Source organism: Pelophylax lessonae, assembly GCF_965119305.1.
Source record: "Pelophylax lessonae genome assembly, chromosome: 9".
NCBI lineage: Eukaryota > Metazoa > Chordata > Amphibia > Anura > Ranidae > Pelophylax > Pelophylax lessonae.
In genome coordinates, this window is record NC_138776.1 from 90,404,998 (window position 1) to 90,429,030 (window position 24,033).

Below are 24,033 nucleotides of genomic sequence, written 5' to 3' on the forward strand. Positions count from 1 at the left end.
AACATGGCTTTATTGTGCACATCTGGATATCCTGTTACTGGTTTACTGTAATTGAGGTTTATAGGAAGGAATGAAGAGTCCCTAATCATGTTGATTCAACATACTCACATGTGGGACAGACAAGATTATGCTTAGCCTCCGAAAGGTGTCAATGGTTCAATGGTTATTTGGGACACTAATACCATTTATACAGCTTAATACTTTGGGCTTTTGCTGTGCACTACACATGCAGCATTTGAGAAGAAGACCCTCTCAACCTTTCCTTGCTGGTCCTTATTTGTCAGAACAAAAGTGGCCTGAGGGATATTGCCCCTTGCTGGTTCTTCCTTGTTCTCTTTTAACTAAAAGGATCATGGAAGCTCACTGTGTATTGCACAGGGACCGATTTGTTTTGAGTTGACACTACAGGCTAATAAACTGGCATACACTTTTTATGAGATGAAAATGTCAAGAATTGTCCCCTGGGTGATACAGACTGGCTTGTTAACTGTTCACCTTATCTAGAGATTTCAGGAAAACAGTAAGTATCTTAGAAAGGAATCATGCAGGTCATCGTAGACACAGCTGTTGGAACAGGCAAACTTTTTATCTCCCAAACCACAAATTATTAGGTAAAAATAGCAAGTGCGCAAGCAACTCCAACACACCTTCCATCTGACAGACCCTGTGAGGACTCAGTGGCCTAAAGGGCCATTCACTCCATATTTTATTAATACATATTTAAACCCAAAGATAAAAGTGTAATATATTGCAGATTGCCAGTCCTTAGTTGTGGTGGATGCATTCATTTTTTTATCAGGCTTTTTATCCTTTATATTCACCTGGTAATCCTATGAATAAAACACTTCCGGTTCCCTGTACACTGCATGGCTGCCACCTAGGCTGGACTTCAAATATGTCTGCCTTCTTCAATGCATGGGGGATGATGGGATTAGTAATTTACACAATTAATTTATTATTATTATCTGCTTCCAGCGGTCAGCTCACAAGAAGTGACCAGGACACAGCATTTCTTGCAAGGTCATCAGGTATTTTGTGTACTTGCTAAAACTCCTGAAAAAGAAAAATTAATGCAGCCACCCCATGGGTAAAATACAATATGTGACAGTATTTTTGTTGATTTTAGATATGCTTTTATGCTGTAAGATGTTGGAACTTATCAGGCTTTTATTTCCAAGTGTAATAGGTCAAAGAGAGCACCAAATAAAAAATCCTTAGGAGTCCAAAGTCTTTAATATTGAACTGCTTAAAGCAAGAAGGGCAACAAATATCCAACATTTATCAAGGGTTATGCTACTTCTTCACCAGCACTGACTGTTTATAACAGTGTCTGGTTTATTCTGTGTCTGCCATTTTATATCGGTACTTTTGAGTCCATTTAACATACTCCCATTTCACCCAGCCCTGATAAGGAGGATTGTATGACCCCTGAAACATGTTGGCTGTGTTTTGCCCTGCTTGTTGTAACCAGTTGATCAAAATAGATTTTGGACTCCTAAGCATTTTTCTTTTATTGGGCGCTCTCTTTGACCTATTTCATTGTGTTAAGTTGCCGAATACAGGCCAGTTGTGCTCAAGTAATTACACCAATAAAAATCAATGTTCAGGGCCCCTCTACCAATTTCTCTGGGTTTTTATTTCTGGCTGTGTCTGTGTTGGGGAAATTTTTCTTCCTGTCCCAGTGACCATTATAAGAAAGCTGGTATAACGCCACTAAGCACTATTGTTAAAGTGGATGTAAAACCCTAGTTCCCTTTCACATGGATAACCCGATCGGGTCCGCCTGTCAATTTTTCAAGTGGACCTAATCAGACCATCCATTGCTCTCTATGGAGCAGTGGATGACAATGGAGATGTGCCTGTTGACACCTGCCGACATCTGATCCGACCCTGTCTGCTAAAAACAGATGATGGGGATCTGTTCTCTATCCATCTAGCGGTTCAGATTCAATGACAGTCCTATCCGTTTCCATCTGGCAGCCCTTAGAGGACAGCGGGCTGTGTCTATGTCTGCTCTGCATAGCGGAGCTGACACAGACCTGTCATCCACCTGCTCAGGGGGGATCAGTGTAAAGATCCCCTGCTGAGCAGGCGGATACTCTGGTGGACTCCGCCAGCGTGAAAGGGGCTTTAAATTGAAAGTTAATTCAGTAATTCCTGACCCTGCACCTTTTCTACTGAGCCCATTTTTTCATGTGCTCCCTTCATTTCTGCTTATTTCAGCCTGCCGTTTCAAGCACCTTAGGTATCTTTTAGGAGAAACTGACAAGGCTTCTACAGTATCTCACAAAAAATAGTACACCCCTCAGATTTTTGTAAATATTTTATTATATCTTTTCATGTGACAATACTAAAGAAATGACACTTTGCAACAGTGTAAAGTGTTGATTGTACAGCTTGTATAACAGTGTAAATTTGCAGTCCCCTCAAAATAACTCAACACACAGCCATAAATGTCTAAACTGCTGGCAACAAAAGTGAGTATGCTTCTAATAAACACCTATAAATTGGGCCCAATGTGTCAATATTTTGTTTGGCCACCATTATTTTCCAGCACTGCCTTAACCCTTTTGGGCATGGAGTTCACCAGAGCTTCACAGGTTGCCACTGGAGTCCTCTTTCACTCCTCTATATGGACATCACGGAGCTGGTGAATGTGAGAGACCTTGCGCTCCTCCACCTTCCGTTTGAGGATCCTCCACAGATGCTCAATAGGGTTTAGGTGTGGAGAGGGGATAATGCTCTGCTTCAGTATGTCACAGTACATGTTGGCCTTTGACAACGTCTGATGGTGAGACAAAACACGTCAGACACGCCAGCCCACATGCAGACTCGCCTCCAGCCATGGCAATTGTGATTACATGCCTTGTATCATGCAACGCCATGTGAGTTTTTTATCTGATTTTTTATTCTAAATAAACGTACATACTTCACTATTTGAGGCCCATTTGTTTTTGGAGGGGCATCATTATCCATCACTCATGAAGTATGAATGTATGAGGTTACGTTACTGTTGATGAAGTACCGTGGTGGACCTGGTGCCAGATTCCTGAGTGGACCCTATCCTATTTGCCATTTCCATGGTTCATGCCCGTTTGACCTTCCTTAACAGGGAGTCTAACGTTCCGGTAAGGGAATCACTATACATGAGCACATGTTGGTTTTCAAGACTGTGGTTTAACCCTATGTTGTTGGAATCTTTCTACATTCATTCCTGAACCCTAGCACCTGGCCTCACTGACTTTTATGGACTTTGTTCAGTCTTTCTTCTGATGCATTTATTTGTTTAGAAGTGTTTGGCGCTGTACCTTTTTATCACAATTTTAAGTGTTGCTGGCTCCTATTCTCTCAGTGCTACTTTCCTGAACCTCTCTTCACAGGGAAGAGTTAACAGTGTACAGTGCAGTCTCCAGCCTGTTGGACTGAAGGAGGAGGGAAAAGGAGAGGAGAGGGGTATGCTGCAGCCTGTCAGATATGAGTATAGCTGATGATTTTACTGTTCAGCTACACACTGATCACATCAGTGCAGCCATCCCACACTCTACACAAAGAACCATATGTCTCTATCCAGTGTCCCATCAACATCTATCACAGTTTACCAGTGCATAAAAACAACATCTGCAATAGTGTTCCATTGCAACATTCACATCTGCCAGTGTCCCTAGTGGACCGTCAACATCTGTTGGTGTCCACCGGTGGGCGATCAACATCCGTCACAGTATACAAGCGCACAAAAACATCTGTCACAGTGTACAAGTGTACAAAAACATCTGTCAGTGTACCAGTGTCCCATCAACATCTGTAACAGTGTACACACCAATCTTGGTTTGATCAGATGCTTTTAGGGCAGAGGAGACATCTGGGGTCTAATAGCTCCCAGATCTCTCCATGAAGAATACCTGTCACTGCCTATTGCTGTCACAAATGATGTTCACATTCCTTGTGACTGCAATAAAAGTGATAGAAAAATAAAAAATGTAAAGTGCCCACGCCCCCCTCCCCCCCATATTTGTGTGCAAACGTGAACGCACGCTTTGAACCCTTATGCATATGTAAATGGCGATCACACCACACATGTGAGGCATTGCCCTGAATGTCACAGCGAAAACAATATTTTTATCACCAGGCCTCCTCTATAACTCTAAACTGGTAACCTGCAAAGGTTTAAAATGCATCTCCTATGAAGATTTTTAAATATCAAAGTTTGGCACCATTTCACAAACGTGCACAATTTTAAAGTGTGACATGTTTGATATCTCTTTACTCGACGCAACACAATATATTTAATATTTTACCATAAAATGTGGGATTTTTTTTGTGTTTGTGTACATTAAAGTTAGTTAAATTGTATTTTTGCGGTAGTGTGTGAAATTGCGTTTCAAAAACTGCTCTCCAAATACCATGTGACATAAAAAATTCCAATACCTACCATTTTATTCTCTAGGGCCTCTGCCTTTAGCCTCTGCTAAAAAATATATATAATATTTGGGGGTTCTAAGTAATTTTCTAGCAAAAGTACAGATTTTTACTTGTGTTTGTTTATTTTATTTATTTATTTATGCAGCACTTTACTTGTATATACATTTTACATTCACATCAGTCCCCGCCCTCAACGAGCTTACAATCTAAGGATCTAACTCATATTCATACAACAGGGCCAATTTAGTCAGGATCCAATTAACCTACCAGCATGTCTTTGGAGTGTGGGAAGAAAACAGAGTACCCAAAGGAAACCCACACGGGCACAGGGAGAACATGCAAGCTTTAGACAGGTAAGTTGGAATTCAAACTGGTACCCTTAGTGCTGCTAGCAGAAAGTGTTAATCCCTTAGCCACTCTGCTGCCCAATCTGTGTCTGATTGTCTGCATTGGTGCCCAGAGAAGAGTTTTGGGGTCTGATAGACTCCAGATCTCTCCATAAATAGGACCTGTCATGGCCCATGATTTCACAAGAGATGCTGTTCATCCTCTGTGAAAGCAAAAAATGTGATCAGAAAAAAATAAAATGATAGAGACCGTGTAAAAAAAAAAAAAAATAATGAAATAAATATATATTTTTTTTAAGTGCTCCCTCCCCCCATGCCTACCTGTACATGTGAATGCATATGTAAGTCCCGTGCGCATATGTAATCAGTGATCACACCACACATGTAGGCTATTGCCGCAATCATCAGAGTGAGTGCTATAATTTTAGCTCAAGACCGCCTGTGTTAAGCCCCGTACACACGCACCAATTGTTGGCCAACTGATCGGCCGTCTTTTGTCCAGTGTTGTTGTGTTGATTGAAATGTGCTCTAGACTGCACACAAATTTTGTCGGCCAACAACAACCAACTGCAGAAGTGATGTCATGTTCTGGTCTACTTTTCGTGTGTTTTTTCTTCTCTGAGCATGCCCAGTCTTGCTCATCTGACTTTTGTCGGCCGAAATCTGTACTGACTGACGAACAATCGGCCGTTCTGGTGACGGCCAAAAAAAATTTTATAGCATGCACACCAGATTTTGTTCGGCCAAAAAGTCGCAGTCGGTTGTTGTAATCATCATACTAACAAGCCAATAATCGGGCGGCAGCCGAAAATTCACGGCCAACAATCGGTACGTGTGTACGGGGCTTAAGTCTAAACTGGTAGTCTGTAAAAGGTTTAAAAGTGTTGCTAAAAGAGATTTTTAAGTATCATAGTTTGGCGCCGTTTCATGGGCATAGGCAATTTTAAACCATGACAGGTTAGGTATCTAGGGAACTGCGTAACATCATGTTTTATATTTTAACAAAAATTTGGGTGTTATATAATATTTGTGTTCAAAAAAATTAATTTAAGCATATTTTTCCCCCAAAAATTGTGTTTGAAAAACTTCTGCACAAATACCATGTGAAATTAAAAATGGCAACACCCTCCATTTTATTCTCTAGGGTTTCCTCTAAAAAAAAAAAAAATAGTATATATATATATATATATATATATATATATATATATACACAGAGAGAGAGAGAGAGGAAAGTCTCTCTATATATGCAGCCGGGGGGATGGCTTAATTGCTTTGCACATGAATTAATGAATCAATGCTGTAGTGCTGCTCACCGCATCTTTGATATATCAATATAATATTTGGGGATTCAACTGATTTTCTAACGAAAAAATACTGATATAGGAGAGTAGTAGTAGAATTGGCCTGGGTGGGAACTGGTTAAGTATACCAAACATTTGGACTTTAACCACCGATAGGTGGTACCTACGCATGTACAATGACAAAGCAGCCCTCTTGCTGCAAAAGGGTATCTCATCTTTGAGATGAGCCATATTGTTTACCTAAATTATGTTTAGGTGTTCCATTATATAGATACACAGATTTTTCTGGAGCAGTGCAGAGCAAATAATATGTATTGGCAGTTCTGACAATAGAAATGCAAAGAATAGTCGTGGCTTCCGGGAAGCTAACTGTAGAATCTAGGTTCCTCAAGATTTATTTTTACAGTATGAGGGCATAGGACATCCATGGAGATGGAACAAAAATATTGTTTACTGTTAAAATATTCAGGATGCTTTTAAATTGTCAACAACCATCATGAACACTGCTGAAGGGGGGGAACAAAGAGCATCATTGTGCTCCGGGAGACATCTGTAGTCAGCTCAGGCATTTTGTATTGTCCCTAGTATATTAGAAACGCTGCAATTTAACAAGCAATTCAGAAAAATGGCATAATTATACCTACGTAGGTAAAGTAGGAAAAAAAAGAGGCGTCCTACCTGTGGTGTACAAAGTAGGTGATAATAGAAGCGAACAGGCACAACAACATCACAGCAGTGCAGGCATAGACCACAGGGTGCAGGAACTCCCCTGGGTACTGAGGGTAAGACAGCACGGTCTTCAAATCCTAACAAGAGAGGTAAACAGCATTATACATTCTGCCTCAGCCATACAAATCACACATTAAAACATTCTGTCATGCTGAGATGTACAGCTTTTTCCATCCCTCTTTCCAGTATTTACATATAATTTCCAGTGCCACCTTGTTTCTTGGCGAAGAGCATCTGTACAATATGCCCTGGATGGCGTGCCAGCTGCTCTTAAAGTGGAGTCCTACCCAAACTGCTAAATACAGAAAATTGTACTAAAATGGGAACGGTCTTACTTACAAAAAGATCTCTAAGTCTATAACATGGGAAACCAATAAATCTAACCTTGTGATGACTACAGAGGTGAAGAGTTGCAGTGTGAAAAAAAGACTGTACCAGACAGCTGTCTTAAACTCACTTTTATTTGATGCCATGGGGTTGATTTACTAAAGCTGGAGAATGCAAAATCTTGTGAAGCTGTGCATGGTAACCAATCAGCTTCCAGGTTTTTTGTCAAGGCTTAATTGAACAAGCTAAAGTTAGAAGCTGATTGGCTACCATGCACCAATGTGGTGTTGGGGCAAGGTCAATTAGAGCTCAGAGCGAAAATGCCAAACTGCACCCCCCCCTCCTAAGATGTATGAGCATTCAGGACCATTCATGGGGAATAGGGGGGAAACACCGGTCCTCCTGTAGGGAGCCCGGGCACACAGGGGGCCTGGACAGCAGGAGGATCGGTGGAGCAAAGAATGCCCTTTGTGTCTCTCACCCAGCAACTGAAAGCCGGCAGCAACTGAAAGCCAGTTTCTCCTCCTATCCCTCCCACTGGCTTTCAGTTGCTGGGTAAGAGACACAGAGGCCCGGATTTAGGGGATGCTAGGGTGGGTTATGCCCACCCAGATTTCAGTTCTGCCCCCTGGCCTACCACCGCTGAGCTCCTTCCCCTGCCCCAACTCCCACCCACACTGACAGCCAGAACTAGGAGATGGCAGCCTGAAGCAGAGAGAGAAGAGGCAGAGAGGAAAGAGCCAGGAGGAAGTGTGCTGTGTTGTGCTCTCCCCTCCTGTCAGATGAATGCTCTTCTGTTAGTAGGGAGAGCAGAACACAGCGCACCTCCTCTTGGCTTTTAGTGGCTTCCCTCTGTAAGTTGGGGAAGGTGGATGAGCTGCTATCTGTGTTGGGAAATGTAATGGGGATTTGGGGAGGGGGGATATGTTCTAGAAGGAAGAATGGGGGGAGGGAATATGAGCAAGGAGATCTCCCTGTGTCGCTGCCCCCACAGTGCCCAGGGCAGCCCTGCACAGTTGTCTGCAGTTGCATGGTGGCTGTATGCTAGATCTCTGTGTGTCCATCAGCGACATTGGTGGAGCTGTGCCTCCCTCAGGGGTGAGCTTGGGGCTCCATGTGTCTCATTGCTCCCATAGACACACAAAGCTGTATCTTATATGATTAAGAGTGTTGCCTGGGCACTGGTCCCCATTCACATAAATATCAGTATAACCCTATTGTCCAGTATCCCCCTGAAGAAGAGGACTGAACAAGCTGAAATGCGTTGGGGCTTTGGACAAGAACCTATGGGAATTTTACCCTGCTGTGCATTAACATTGTCAAGTCCATGCTGTGATGTGCTACATGGGTTTGATTGCTTATGTGGTTGTTTTAACCATTTGTTATAAGTCCCGCTCCTTCCCCTCTTTGCTCACCTGGGACTCTTTGTCTAGTTTTTATTGCAATTGTTAAGGTATCACACCACAACTCTGTAGAGATATGTAGTGGCTGCAGATTCTTTTTTTTTTTTTTTTGCATTACCTTTTTTAGAGGCTTCGTAGACCCATTTTTTGTTTTTGGATCTGCAAGCTGTTTAACCAGTCCTATATAGTTACATAATTAGACACAAACCAATCCAGTTCAACCAGTAGAAAAACATTAATAAAATAAATAAATAGAGAAAAATATGAAATCTCCATATACAGAATCCTATGCCCACAGTTCATCTAGACTGGAAGACAAAAACAACTACTAAGGGGCTCAACAATTAAACACCTCTATTGTTATTTTTGTATGGTAGGTTTTGAAAATTACCATTTCACCTCTGACTTGCTCACTCGACAGTTATCTTTGTTCATATGAGCATACTTAAAGTGGTTGTAATGGCAGAATGTTTTTGCTTTACCTTAACCAAAAGAACCTGCATGTAGCTCTTCCCCCCCCCCCCAAACACATACCTGAGCCTGATCTCGATCCATCGATGTGCACGAGGCTCTCTCAGCTCTCTACCTCCTCATTGGCTCAGATAAAGTAGCAGGAGCCATTGGCTTCTGCTGCTGTCAAACACAGCCAGTGACAAGGAGGCAGGGCACAAGAGTGAGCACGCACAAAGTGCCCCATAGTGTGCAACTTGTTATGAGGGCACTCGGTGGGGGGGAGGCGCCAGAAGTGGCAGCGAGAAGTGAGGAGGATTGGGGCTGCTCTGTGCAAAATAATTGCACAGAGCAGGTAAGTATGATATGTTTATTATTTTACAAAAAAAAAACAAAAAAAACCCACAAGATTGTACAATCACTTTAAGAGTATGCCTGTGGCAGGGCCATGTTTGTCCACACAGGGATGCACAGGTGACTCCTGTACAGGCAGTCCAATTCCTGACAATTTGGATGCAGTGGCTGCATGGACACAGTCACTGCTCCCATTTTGACATCTGTGCGGATCCCAGATCACATTGTCCGCCATTGTACTGAGAGCGTGCAGCGAGCACAGAGAGCTCTGCTGCCAATGGACACATATGTGAAGTGTGTCGGCGTTAAAGCCCTCCCTCTTTGCATTATGTGGGTGGCAAAAGGTTAAAGCGGAACTACACTGCATAGGAGCACTACAAACCAAAAAGCCTATTTAATTAATTTATAATTTTCAAAGCAAACTCACCAATCTATACATGTCCCTGTGATTTATTTTGCTAATAAATCACTTTGAAAAACACCCCTTAGCATTTCTAACTATATCCATCTTGAGTAAATGCAGATGATTAATGTAGCATTTACTTCCTAGTATCCATCTGCCTTTAGCTCAGGCATGCAGGCAGCAGGGTGTGCTTAGCTTAGAAAATCCCTCCTTCCCTCCTGAAGGTTCCCAGGAGGAATGACATAATTTGCAAAGGCAAGAAACCAGGAAGAAATGTAAAAAAAAGTTTTAAACAAGTAAATATAATAGATTTTCCTATACATTTACTAATGCTGGCAGCACAAAGACTAAAATAATCAATGTTAATTGACAGAGTAAAGTTCTGCTTTAAGTAGTGGATGATTGTTAATTATTTTTGGAGAATATAGTGTCACTTTAAAAGCAAGAACAAAATTTGAATTATTTGCAGTCTACCATTCCTTAGATCAGTGTTTCCCAACCTGTGTGCCGTGAGGAGTCCCCAGGTGTGCCGCGACAAAATTACCCAAATGTGCATTAATCCTAAAGAAATGTTTTCCTTGCAGTAATATTAGCAGACAAACCGTTCTACATTCTGATTGTGGCAGAAGGAGGGACGGCTAAATTCCGTTCTGCTGCCACATGCGATCCGGAAGCTGCGCCGGCCTCCCGACAGCGTCTATGCCAACAGATGACGTCATCGGTTGCTATGCGAGGATCGGCAAGTGCTTGCTGGGAGGTGAGAGCCGTGGTCCCGGGAGCTGCTGCTGGCACGCTTTTCAAGACAAGTTCCAGCAGAGAAGAAGAACAGGAGTGGCTTCAGTGACTCTGTGAGTTAATTATTAATTATAACATCAGAATATTATAATGGACGGACTGTCACTATCTTAACTTTACCTGTTCTTGCTTTCACCATTTCACCAAGTAATATAAATATACATGGGTTTTAAATGCTGTATTATTGTTAATAGAAACTGCATTTTTTTTTATGTTGTATTCCGCTTGCACATGTGCTTCTGTTTGCAACAACATTAAAAAAGAAGTGCAGTTTCCATTAACAATAATACAACATTTAAAACCCCCATATCTTATCTATGTATATTTATTTTACATAAAAAGAGTAAAAAATTGGTAATTACATTTAAAAGAAAAAAAAAAAAAAAGCAATCATCTGTATTATTTTTGTTAATGGAAACTGCACGTCTTCTTTTTATGTTGTATTCCGCTTGCACATCTGCTTCAGTTTAGCCGCAGCGCAGGTGTAGCGCAGAATACCCGCTGTTTTCATGTGCGTTACCTGTGGCTTCTCATAAACTTCTACTATGTCCTACATTTTTGGTGCATTTTCTGAAAGCACACCAAAAATGAGGGACATAATAGAAGTAGGAAACCACAGGAAACGCACATGAAAACTGCGGGTATCCTGCATTGCGGCCAAACAGAAGCAGATGTGCAAGCGGAATACAACATTAAAAAAGAAGTGCAGTTTCCATTAACAATAATACAGCATTTAAAACCCCCATATCTTATCTATGTATATTTATTTTACATAAAAAAGAGTAAAAAGTTGGTGATTACATTTAAAAGCAAAAAAAAAAAAAAAAAAAGCAATCATCTGTATTATTGTTAATGGAAACTGCATGTCTTTTTTTATGTTGTATTCTGCTTGCACATCTGCTTCTGTTTGGCCGCAGCACAGGTGTAGCGCAGAATACCCGCTGTTTTCATGTGCGTTACCTGTGGCTTCTCATAAATATAATTTTATCGACATTTTTGGTTGGTGTGCCTCGGGATTCTGCCAGATTGTAAAGGGTGCCTTGGTTGAAAAAAGGTTGAAAAACACTGCCTTAGATAATCCAAAGAGTGCACAGGTACATAGTAAATACAGCGCTCCTAGGAGAAGTGCAAAGTCAATTGGTCCATTGGAGCTTTCATCTTACATATAGTTACATAGTTACATAGTAGGTGAGGTTGAATAAAGACAATAGTCCATCTAGTTCAACCTGTGTAGGTATGTGTGGCTGTAATCATCTCCCATACCCCTGAATGTTCTGATCCTTGAGATGTAAGTCTAAGAGTCTTTTGAAAGCCACCATACTACCCGCAGAAACCACTTCTTGTGGTAGAGAATTCCACAATCTTGTTGCCCTAACAGTAAAGAACCCCCCGCGTTGCCTGAGGTTAAAACGCTTCTCCTCTAATCGCATTGTATGCCCTCGAGTCCTCATGCAATCCCTTCGAATGAACAGCTTTTTTTCTAAGCTGGGATCCCCATTAAGATATTTATAAATTGCTATCATGTCCCCCCTCAGACGTCTCTTCTCCAGGGAGAATAAATCGAGCGATTGTAGACGCTCTTCATAGTCAAGGTCCTCCAATCCCCTAATTAGTTTAGTTGCCCTTCTCTGGACTCTCTCCAGCTCCAACACATCCCTCCTGAGGACTGGCGACCAGAACTGGACGGAATACTCCAGATGCGGTCGGACCAGAGTTTTATAAAGTGGAAGGAATATAGTCTTATCTCTGGAATGCATCCCTTTCTTTATGCATGCTAATATTCTGTTGGCTTTGGAAGCTGCCGCTTGACATTGCATGCTGTTTCCTAATCTATCATCAACCAAGACTCCCAGATCCTTCTCCATTTTTGATTCCCCCAAGGGCTCCCCTCCTAACGTGTATTGTGTTTTTATGTTTTTAGTCCCCAAGTGCAAAACCTTACACTTCTCCACGTTAAACCTCATTTGCCATGTCGTTGCCCACTCTGTTATTTTGTCCAGGTCATTCTGTAGGATATCTGCTTCATGTTGTGAAGTTATTGCCCTGCCCAATTTTGTGTCATCTGCAAAAACTGATATCGAACTACTGATCCCGACCTCAATGTTGTTTATGAATAAATTGAACAAGGTTGGTCCCAAGACTGAGCCTTGGGGGACCCCGCTTACCACCTCAGACCAGTCTGAGTATGCGCTGTTTATTACTACCCTTTGGACACGCCTTTTTAGCCAGTTCCGTATCCAAGAGCAAACCCTGCTATCGATACCTGCAGACCTTATTTTATAAATTATCTGTATCTGTAGACCATCAACAGGGTAGAGGAATGGATGAGGCAACTGGATGGATGGCTGAACAGGAGAAGGGACCGAGACTGTAACCTCTGCAGCTACTGCAGAAGAGCTGGGTAGGATCACCTCAATGTAGAAGAAAACGAATAGCAGGGTGTTGATTTCAGTATCAAATAAAAAACATTTTATTAAAATAAGCAACACACTTACATTGAAATTACCATGAAACAGCATGGATAGGGAACACCTAGGACCAAGCATCTGTTCTCAGTGTGGGGCTGTAGGCATCACTGACTGAATAGAGGCCGAAGATGACAGGGATTCAGCCAGCTCAAAGTATGGATAATAGCAGTGGCATTCTAGGCTGCACATGAGGATGACAGTTGTCAAAATTCCTGGTGAATGTTGGGAGAGGAATCTTTTGTGCACTGTGCATAAAGTGCACCAAAAATGCGCGCTTTTTAGGAATGCATGGAAACACATTAAAAAATGCATCAAAATGCACCACATTGCATTTTTTGCTCACATGAGAGAGGAAGTGATCTCATAATTATCCAGAAAATGCATTAAAACCACACCCAAAATGCATTAAAAACGCTATATGCACTGCGATGAAGTTTAGCGCAAAATGCGATGTGCATTCTCCAAAACCTCATATAGCGTTTTTTATATGCCATGGTGTGAAAAGGCCCTAACATAGAAAGCTTTACAGCTGAACCAAGGAATAGGAGGGTCATTTTCTGACAGATACCCAAACGCCTGAGCAGAGTTACAAATCATTTTTCAGGCAAGTTAGGTTATTTATGTAACTTACTATGCATTTAGCCATATCGTATATACAACACTGGATGTGGTCAATAATCAAAACTTCTGAAATGAAAAACGTACAAAAAGAAACTCCAGACAAATAAAGAAGGAAACCCTTGAGCAGTTATATGGAGATGATATATCTATAAATTGGTTTCCTCTAATGTGCAGACTGTATTTGGCTCTACCAGTGTGCCCCCATGCTGTCTGGCTGCTTTAGCCTGAAGAATGTGACACCATTTGTAAGCTTGCAATTATTTCTCGGTTTCATGCTACTTCCTGAAATAGAGATAGAGAGAGAGCTGGAGAATAGATTAAAGGAGAACAAGAGAAAGAAAAATAGCAAAGACTGAGAGGAGAGCGGGAGAAAGGTGCTCAGCAGAGGTTATCTTTTAAAGGAGACACCCCTACTGCAGAGGATCATATAGGATGAAGATCCTTGTTTCCATGAGATGCCTTTATATTATTATTATTATTATTATTATGGGCTCTCACTTCCATGTCCACCTTTCTTTTTGTTTTGTGTACTGTTGGTTTTTGCAGCTTGACAGAAAAGCATCAGAGGGAAGCAGGAGACCGTGCTAGCCCCTATACATATATACACTAAAATGCCAAAAGTATCAGAACACATGCCTTTACACACCCATGAACTTTAATGGCACCCCAGTTTTAGTCCGTAGGGTTCAATATTGAGTTGGCCCACCCTTTGCATATATAACAGCTTCAACTCTTAGGAGTGTGTCTATGGGAATTTTTGACCAATCTTCCAGAAGCGCATTTGTGAGGTCAGGCACTGATGTTGAACAAAAAGGCCTGGCTCGAAGTCTCCACTCTAATTCATCCGAGAGGTATTCTAAAGGTTTGAGGCCAAAACTCTGTTAATTCACCCCAAACTTGCTCATCCATGTCTTTATGGACCTTGATTTGTGCACTGCTCCAAATCATTTGGTGGAGGGAGCATTATGGTGTGGGGTTGTTTTTAAGGGGCTGGGCATGGCCCCTATGTCCCAGTGACCTTAAGGTCTCAGCATACCAGGACATTTTGGACAATTTCATGTTCCCAACTTTGTGGTAACTATTTGGGGATGGTCCCTTCCTGTTCAAACATGACTGCGCACCAGTGCACAAAGGAAGGTCAATAAAATACATAGATGAGCGAGTTTGGGGTGGAGGAACTTGACTGGCCTGCACAGAATCCTGATCTCAACTTGATGGAACACCTTTGGGATAAATTAGAGCAGAGACTGTGAGCCAGGCCTTCTCATGCAACATCAGTGCCTGACCTCAGAAATGGGCTACTGGAAGAATGGTCAAACATTCCCATAGACACACTCCTAAAATGTACAAAGAGCAAATGACTCCTGCGCTTGAGGGGTGGCCTTGCGGCTGGTATCCTGAAAATGCGATTCAGGTCAAATTGTAGTAAATTCAGGCCGTGCTGCCACTCTCAACGGGTCGTGGTAACCCAAAGCAGATACTGTTAAAGAGAAATGGACAGAGGGCACACCAGCCTAGCGCATTATCTTTAAAAAATTTATTGTAATAGACATGTATACACATTATACTCACAAAACGATTATGAAACACGAGCAATAAGCAATGAGGGACCACCAGGGGTCTCCACTGGGCATCCTCAGCTGCCGCAGGCCATGGAAGGATGAAGCTCTGATGAAGGGGGAACACCCCGAAACGCGTAAGCTGTTTTTTTGAGGTCTACATCCTTCCACGGCCTGCGGCAGCTAAGGAAGCCCAGTGGAGACCCCTGGTGGTCCCTCATTGCTTATTGCTTGTGTTTCATAATCGTTTTGTGAGTATAATGTGTATACATGTCTATTACAATAAATTGTTTTAAAGATAATGCGCTAGGCTGGTGCGCCCTCTGTCCATTTCTCTTTTCCTGACACACTCCTAAACCTTGTGTACAGCCTTCCCAGCAGAGTTGATGCTGTTATAGCTGCAAAGGGTGGTCCAACTCAATATTGAACCCTACGGACTAAGACTGGGATGTCATTAAAGTACATTTTGGTAACATAGTGTATTTTCAGACATTTTGCAGAGATTTCCCAGTTTTACAGGGTAGCTCCACTTTTATAGAAAAAAATAATAGTAAATACAAACCAATAATTTAGCATATACATTGCTACACAAGCCATGTTGTAATTTATTGTTATTAGAAAATATTGTTCCATTTCAATGTGCAGTATTGTAATTTTCTGTAAAATTCAACCTGGAGTGTGTGTCAACCAGCAGTGTACAGAACACCCTCAGAAATATAATTTCCTGCTTGTGTTATTGGCTCACTGGTCTTCACTAAGATAGATTGTAGACATCCTCTGCTACAGACATTTCATTTTTCAAGAGGTACTCCCTAAGGGTTATTTTAACATCTTAAGGGATACAGACACTGCAACTTTTCTAATCAAAATCAATGTACCAGGTTATTACAGTGAAGCAGACCCTCCCATTCAGAATCAGTATACAAAAGATACGGGGAAACAAACAGATATTTATCAGAGCAGAAACAGATGAGAATCTGAAATACAATTTGTTAAAGTCCTTTCAATGTACATGGATCACTTAGGGGGGGGGGGGGGGGGGGAATTTAACGGTTATATTGAATTGCATGCTGAACATGCATTCATTCCCAGCTTGCAGGCTGACATTCACAAATACACAGTTGAAGGTAATACATGTGTAAACCTTTTGAGAAACAGCCTGTATTTTTCTGGCTGCAGTCTATTCCCCCTCCCCTTCTGCTGAACTGAGACAGAGTGGGGTATATGTGTAAAATCCCTGCTCACCCCCCCCCCCCCCCTCCTGGCAGCAGCTGTGAGCCTGTAAGAAGCCAGCAATGCTGCAGGGAGGAGGATCATAGGACATGTAGTCCCCAAGGAGTACAGTGCAATGCAAATGGATAAGGCTATGGACTTACACTACCAAGTCGTCATGCACATAGGCAAGGAAAGATGTCCATCCCGACATTGGGACGCATGTAGTTTTTCAAAGAGCCCTGCACAGTACAATGGATGGAGCTGTGAACTTTAGGCTCCGTTTCCACTAGTGCGACTTGTCATGCAACTTTGGACTCATAAAGCCTTATGACAAGTCACAGCCCATTGATTTCAATGGCACCCATTCTAATCTATGCGACTTAAAGTTGCAACTGCTTTGAAAAGGTGCCTGCACTACTTAGATGCAACTTTTAATGCCACTTTGAGCCAGAGAGAGTAAAGTCAAATCAAAGTTGTATCAAAGTCGCACTGCAAAGTCTCACTTTAAATCGCATGACTTTGGCGTCGCACTAGTGAAAACGTAGCCTTAAGCCCCGGTTCACACTTCTGCGTGTGTGGGGTTCGCATGTAATGTCAGAGCGCACTGCTCCGACATTACATGCGATCAGCTGTGCGGTGCGAGTTTAGCCATACAGTTTGTATGGCTAAATTCGCATCGCACCCGCAGCAAACACGCACAGGAGGCATTTTTGCTGCCGCATCAGGATCGGATCGCACAGCGGTTCACACTTGTGCGATCCGATCCTGTGCGAACTGCACGATCGCACTGCGATATGCGATCAAACTGGGGGTGTCATTAAGATTACATTGACACCCCCAGCGTATCGCATATGGCAGTGTGAACTGCCGGGGGTGCGTGTGCGATGCGGGAACAGGCTGCGAATTCGCAGCCTTCCCGCATCGCATAAATGTGAACCGAGCCTCAAGCAGAACTTCACCCAAAAGGGAAAGTTATGCTTCTTGGCATCCTCCACTGCCTTTTCAACTTTTTGGTGGGAGTGAGGACCTGGTTTTGACAGGTACCCACTTCCGATTCTGGTCAGATGCACTGCAGTGATCTGAGCCAGAAGTTCAGCCCCCCCCCCCTCCTTCCCCCACAGCCTTCTGGGACACATCACTGGTCCTAGAACACTGCAGGACCATTCACAAAGTGCAGTGCAGATCGCACATGTGAAGTAGGAAACCAGCTGTTAAGCCATAAGGCTTTACTGCCGGTTTACCCTACTTAAGAGGCCAGTGCCTGTACCTGAAGCCAACTGAAGAATCGTGAGGCCATCGCATGATCCCTGGACAAGTAGGTGTCATTATGTTAAAAGTCAGCAGCTACAGTATTTGTAGCTGCTGACTTTAATTTTTTTGGGGGAAATCTGGAGCTCCTCGTTATTTTCCAGGATTCTTTGCAAACAGGGAGAGGAGAAGACAGGACTTTTCCCGGGCATTCTGAGACTGGACTGGGTGTTGTTCGGGAGGAAGCCGAGCTGGGTTGACTGATAGCCAGAGCCTCTGCAGTGTGGGGACCAAAGGGTGCGCGTCCAAAACTGGAGTACCTGTGCCAATGTCAGAATGGACACAGACCTGTTGCTGGTGGCTGAACATAGCATCAGTGAGAATAAGAGAGAGATCGCTTGCTAAACTGAGACTGGAGCTAGAGGGACCTGTTGCCATGAGTGTTCATGGCAAAAGAGAACCAGAAATGACCAGTGCTGAGAAATTGAGGCTTGTGAAGACCTGTTAGGGAAGACTGAGTCACTGGGTCCCAGGTACTTGAGGACAGCCAAATGATCTGGCCTGGATTCCTGTGTACCCGTAGGGTTCGCTGAACCATCTGTGCTTATCTTAACACTGACACAAATGAGCACAATAGAGACTGCTCCTTGTTTACAGCCCTTTAGCCATCCGTTGCACACTCTTACAGTTACAAGTTACAGCTACACCCTTCACCACCTTACAGAAGGGCCCCAACAATAGCTGGCTAATATTAAGAATTATGTGGCAGGTACTTGTAGTCACCTCCAGGGGTACCTCTTTGTCAGGAATGTATACATTGATCCGCTACTGAGGCTGTATGCATAATGTGCACACAAGGACCTTTATTTTTTGGATTAGTAAATGCCGATACTCTTAACCCTTTTTGCACCAGTTATATTTTGGTTTAGTTTCACTACAGTTCAGTTCATTGCCATCTTATGGGTAAGCATTCACATTGTCTAATTCAGCATCTTTAAACCTGCCTGTTTGTTGATTCATGCATGGTTTAACTGCATTGCCATAATATATCCTTTCAGTCTACCATCCAGGTACTTGTGCCCTATTTTCTGTGCAGTATTATAGTGTGGTAGCATAATAATTTTTAAGTTACACAGGTGTGTTAGTGGGGCTTGAACAGTTTAAAGAGTCAGAGAACCCATCATATCTAGCATCTCTTGAGGGGGTAAGCGCTACACCTGTATAGTATTCAAGACCCTGCCATCTCACAAAATATTTCCACATGTCTTGCTGGGATAAAAATCTTTTTGATGCCATTAGTAGCCATCTGGTAGGTAACAAGATTTATACCTGGTGTTTTGGACAAAGTATCCTGCACATATATTTGTGTGAATGTATCAGAGGGAAGCCTGAAATGAAGACCAGGGTCTCTATGTTAAGTCAACTAAGGGGACCCACTGCCATCTGATTAAAGACACAAGGAGAAGGCAATGACCTCACATGTCCCATGCTAGAATGCTGGCCGAGGTCAATTTTTGTTAAAGAAATATTGTGGTGGGTTACAGGAATTTATGGTCAGGAATCTGTGGCCAACAATCTTACAAATCAGATACTGCACAGATAAATACACTGCCATGGGATACTGTATATTGTATATTTTCCTAAAAAGCTGTGTTTCAAAAAAACTTGCAAGTAAGTGTTGACACTGATTTCTTATTTACAGCATGCCGGCTCTACATACTGCACATTCACAACGGTCTGCTCTCTAATTGAACAATAATGCTAATTGTCCATGTCTGTATGAAGTTCATTGAAGTGCATCATAATAGGGGTAATAAAAATTTGTTTGCTGATTTACCCACTTAGAGGAACGCTGTGCTAACATTAATAAATAGCATGGTATCCACAGGAGACAGCCGCTAGTGTGCTTATTGCTAGGGAAACACTTGTGTTATTTACAGATTAATAAGTGAAATTTGGAGTAATAAAAAGTAGAGCACTAAAATAAATTACACATGATAGCTTTATGAAATAGTCCTTAACAAGAAGTTGAGCATTGTGTGATGTGAACAATGCTGCCAAATTACACTCAGTATACTAATATTCCAACAAATTTCTGCATTATTTTGATTCATACCTGAATTATTCCTGTTAGGATCAGAGCAAAATATTGCCGCTGATATAAAAAAAAAAAGTCCCCCAAAAATCCTTTCAGTTTGCATCCTAATGCCATTCATTTCTAAACTCAGGTTAAAGAGATGACAGATGGAAGATTATTTGTGTTTTTTTTTCCAGTAGCACACTTTTGCTACATTACCCATTTTATCTGATTTAACGATGAACTCCATTTTGTGAGTTTGAGTGGTTAAGGTTATTGTATTAATACTTCTCAACTTCTCACCCCCCAATGTCTAAAGAATATATATTTTTTTTAAAGTGCACTTTTTTACCTTTGCCCTGCTCAGTCCTAAATACCCTCCTCTCTAGATGCATGCATACTTACTTGTATCCCCGACTCCTCACATACACTATATTGTCAAAATTATTGGGACACCTGCCTGGTGGAGGGTGGAGGGGGGATTATGGTGTGGGGTTGTTTTTCCAGGGGTTGGGCTTGGCCCTTTAGTTCAAGTGTAGGGAACTCAGCATACCAAGGCATTTTGGACAATTTCATGCTCCCAACTTTGTGCGAACAGTTTGGGGATGGCCTCTTCCTATTCCAACATGGCAATGCACCAGTGCACAAAGCAAGGTCCATAAAGACACAAATGAGTTTGGAGTGAAGAAACTTGAATGACCTGCACAAACTTCTAACATCAACCCAATAGAACACCTTTGGGATAAATTAGAGCAGAGTTTGAGAGCCAGGCCTTCTTGTCCAACATCAGTACCTGACCTCACAAATATGTTTCTGGAAGAATGGTAAAACATTCCCATAGACACACTCCTAAACCTTGTGGACAACATTCCCAGAAGAGTTGAAGCTGTTACAGCTACAAAGGGTGGGCCAACTCCATTTTGAACCCTATGAACTAAGACTGGGATGCCATTAAATTTCATGTGCATGTAAAGGCAGAAGTCCAAATACTTTTGACAGTATAGTGTATGTTTACATCCTTTGATCGTTCTGCCTGTGCCTACACAGTAGCACATCATAGACTTCTTTGGGACCATCTCCCTAAGTGTCTCCAGCCTTCAGAGATGACACTCTAAATGTCTGTGGAACTACTGCACAGTTTTGGCCAGTGCAAATTTTCACAATCGATGTAAACAAATGACAGGGGCCATGAAACTTACATCTGGAGAGGCTGGGATAGTTTAGGTCAGAGGTGCAAAAAGGTAAGGGTGCTTTACTGTAATCACACCATCAATCCCATTGTTGTAATAAGAATCTTATCCTGCATCCTTCTTGCTGGGCAGTCAGGGCCGGTGCTTCCACTAGGCAAACTAGGCAGCCACCTAGGCCGCATTGCCACCTAAGGGCGCAGCCACGAGTCAGCATTCTCTCTCCATCATGAATGATCCTTGTGAGCTGAGGGGAGGTGCGGCAGTGGGGGGAGGAAGAAGGGACAGAGGAAGATGCCAGGTGTCTGGGGCAATGGTGGAACTACCAGGCCCTGGATTTCCACCATTGTTGGGGGGGCCCCAAGAGGCAGAAAGGGAGCCCACCGGGGAAAGTGAGTGCTGCCTGCATAATGATCCTCTTCATCTGGAGCTGAGCGGCCTAAACCTTGGGCAGGACGTGACTCTCTACATTGAGCTGGTGGGCAGCTGTTCATTTCACTGGGTCAGTGTTAAGCAGGGAGCGGAGGAGAGCTGAACCTGAGCCGGAGCTCGGCACTGGAGGGCGGCACCTTTACTGGAGCGGAAGCGACGAGGTACCAGAATGGTCGGAGGAGGTTGGTGATGAAGGATGTGCGGAGCTCTCTGACTGCTGCTTCTCCCTCCACCAGGAGCCAGTTGGAGCTGTGGTGAACACTGTGGTCCAGGAGAGGAGCGTCCTGGGAGAAGGAATTTAGCAGGATCACAGTGAAGGAGGGCAGAGTGTGGGCCACTTTCTTCATACTGCCCAGTGAGTGTCCCCAGAACAGGGGATCAGGGTCCCTAGGTGTGACATGGAGGATCCCTGGTGTGAAAGAGAATTGGGGTCACCAGGTGTGCCATTGGGAATCGGAGTCATAAAGGTATGACATGGGGGATGGGGTCACGAGTGTAACAGGAGTTTGGGGTCACCAGGTGTGCAATTAGGAATTGTGACCCCTTGGTATGCCATGGGGGATTTAGGTCCCCAGGTGTGACATGGAGGAACATCATGGTCCCCAGGTGTGACACGGAGCAACATCAGGGTCCCCAGGTGTGACATGGAAAAACATCAGGGTCTCCGGGTATGACATGGAGGAGCATCAGGGGCACCTGGTGTGACATAGAGAAACATTGGGGTCACTGGGTATGACAGCACGACATGGAGGAATATTGGGGTCTCAGGATGTGACATGGGAAAACATTAGGGTCCCTGGGTGTGACATAGTGGTCCCCAGGTGTGACATGGAGGAATATGGGGGTCACTGGTTATGAAAGCATTACATGGAGGAACCATCAGTTCAGGGTCACTGAATATGACAGAGGAGTTTTTAAACCCATCCCTTTTTATTTTATTTTATTGTTTTTTGGGGAGGGGGCGCGTGTAGCTGGTCTTGCCTAGGGCGTAAAATAGTCTAGCACCGACCCTGTGGGCAGTACAATTATAAGCATTGCAGAGGATGCCGGTAAGTTGTCCTCAAGTTGTGGAAAAGGCAATGATTCACTTGAATGGATATGGATTCTGGAATAACATTTTTCTCCTGTTGCAAGGAAAATATATTTTGGCAGTTTTAGAAAATTCTGTGTGGCTTTAGAATGAAACTGAAAAATAAATGACAAAATAAATTGTGTAACTGTTACATGTTATATCTCTTTTTGAGCAGAACAGTAGATTTCATTTAAACAGAGTGCTATAAATCTCTCAGGGCCTATTCACACCATATGCATTAGACTGCAATGGGCAGGCTTGACCAATGCAGTCCCAACACGTTTACATTTGCCTTATGTCTTATAAGACTAGCCATACATCCTTTGATTTCTCTTGTTCAGCCCAGCAAGCTAACAGAGGGAAATAACAAACAACATGGGTGGAGGAGTCTCCCCTGCCTGCTATTGTATTTGCAGGTGGCAACGGCTGTTAGAATACCCAAAACAAATGCTTTGGTGCATAATGATGAATAAAATAAAATTTTGCGACATTTCAATGAAGTAACCAACATAATAAAAAAAAAAGAAGAAGCAAACAGTGAGATTTGTCATTACAATGGATTGCACTGCTCTTCACAGTCCATGAGAAAGCAGAGAGTGAAGGCACTAAGGATTGGCTCAGAGTGTGGGGGGTTGGACCCGGGCTGCTGCTTGTATGTGAAAGCAGCGGTCTGACTATCCAACATGTGGACAGCACAGAGTATTGTAATCCTTGCTGCAGCACTTAGTAAATAACAAAAAAAAAAAAGACAAAAACAAAACAGTAGAAAATTTAGGAATATTTATTACTGTATAGGCTCCCTGACTGCATTACAGTAAAAATTACAAGGGGTTCAAGTGGGTTTAAAATTAGTTGTGTTGCCTACCTATATTAGACAGGGTATGGACAGCTTTACTTTATCTGTTTTAAATCAAATTTTCAGGGGGAAAAAAAAAAAAGATATACAGATGACACAAAATTGGGCAGGGCAATAACTTTACAACATGAGGCAGATATCTTACAGAATGACCTGAACAAATAACAGAGTGGGCAACTACATGGCAAATGAGGTTTAATGTGGAGAAGTGTAAGGTTTTACACTTGGGGGGCAAAAAACATAAAAGCACAATACACTTTAGGGGGGGAACCTTTGGGGGAATCAAAAATGGAGAGGGATCTGGGAGTCTTGGTAGAGGATAGACTGGGCAGTGGCATGCAGTGTCAAGCTGCAGCTGCCAAGGCCGGTAGAGTATTAGCATGCGTAAAGAAGGGGATGTATTCCAGAGATAAAACTATAATCCTACCACTTTATAAAACTCTGGTCCGATCGCATCTGTAGTTTTCTGTCCAGTTCTGGTCGCCAGTCCTCAGGAGGGATGTGTTGGAGCTAGAGAGAGTCCAGAGAAGGGCAACTAAACTAATTAGGGGATTAGAGGACCTTAATTATGAAGAGCGTCTGTAATCGCTTGATTTATTCTCCCTGGAGAAGAGACGCCTGAGAGGGGACATGATAGCATTTTACAAATACCTCAATGGTTATCTCAGCATAGAAAAAAAAAATTGATTCAGTCGCAAGGACTTCATGAGGACGCGAGGACATACAATGCGATTGGAGGAGAAGCATTTTAACCTCAGGCAACGCAGGGG

At 42.8% G+C, this 24,033-nt stretch overlaps 1 protein-coding gene across 3 annotated transcripts in view; it reads right to left on the reverse strand.

Annotated features, from left to right (window-relative positions):
- The window catches only part of ADGRA1 (adhesion G protein-coupled receptor A1), a 1,278,841-nt gene that overhangs the window by 199,124 nt on the left and 1,055,684 nt on the right, over nt 1-24,033 (reverse strand). For all 3 annotated transcript variants that reach the window (XM_082267510.1, XM_082267512.1, XM_082267511.1), the window contains one exon: nt 6,746-6,873. In XM_082267510.1, coding sequence (XP_082123636.1) covers nt 6,746-6,873 — 128 coding nt within the window. The remainder of the gene's footprint in view (nt 1-6,745; nt 6,874-24,033) is intronic.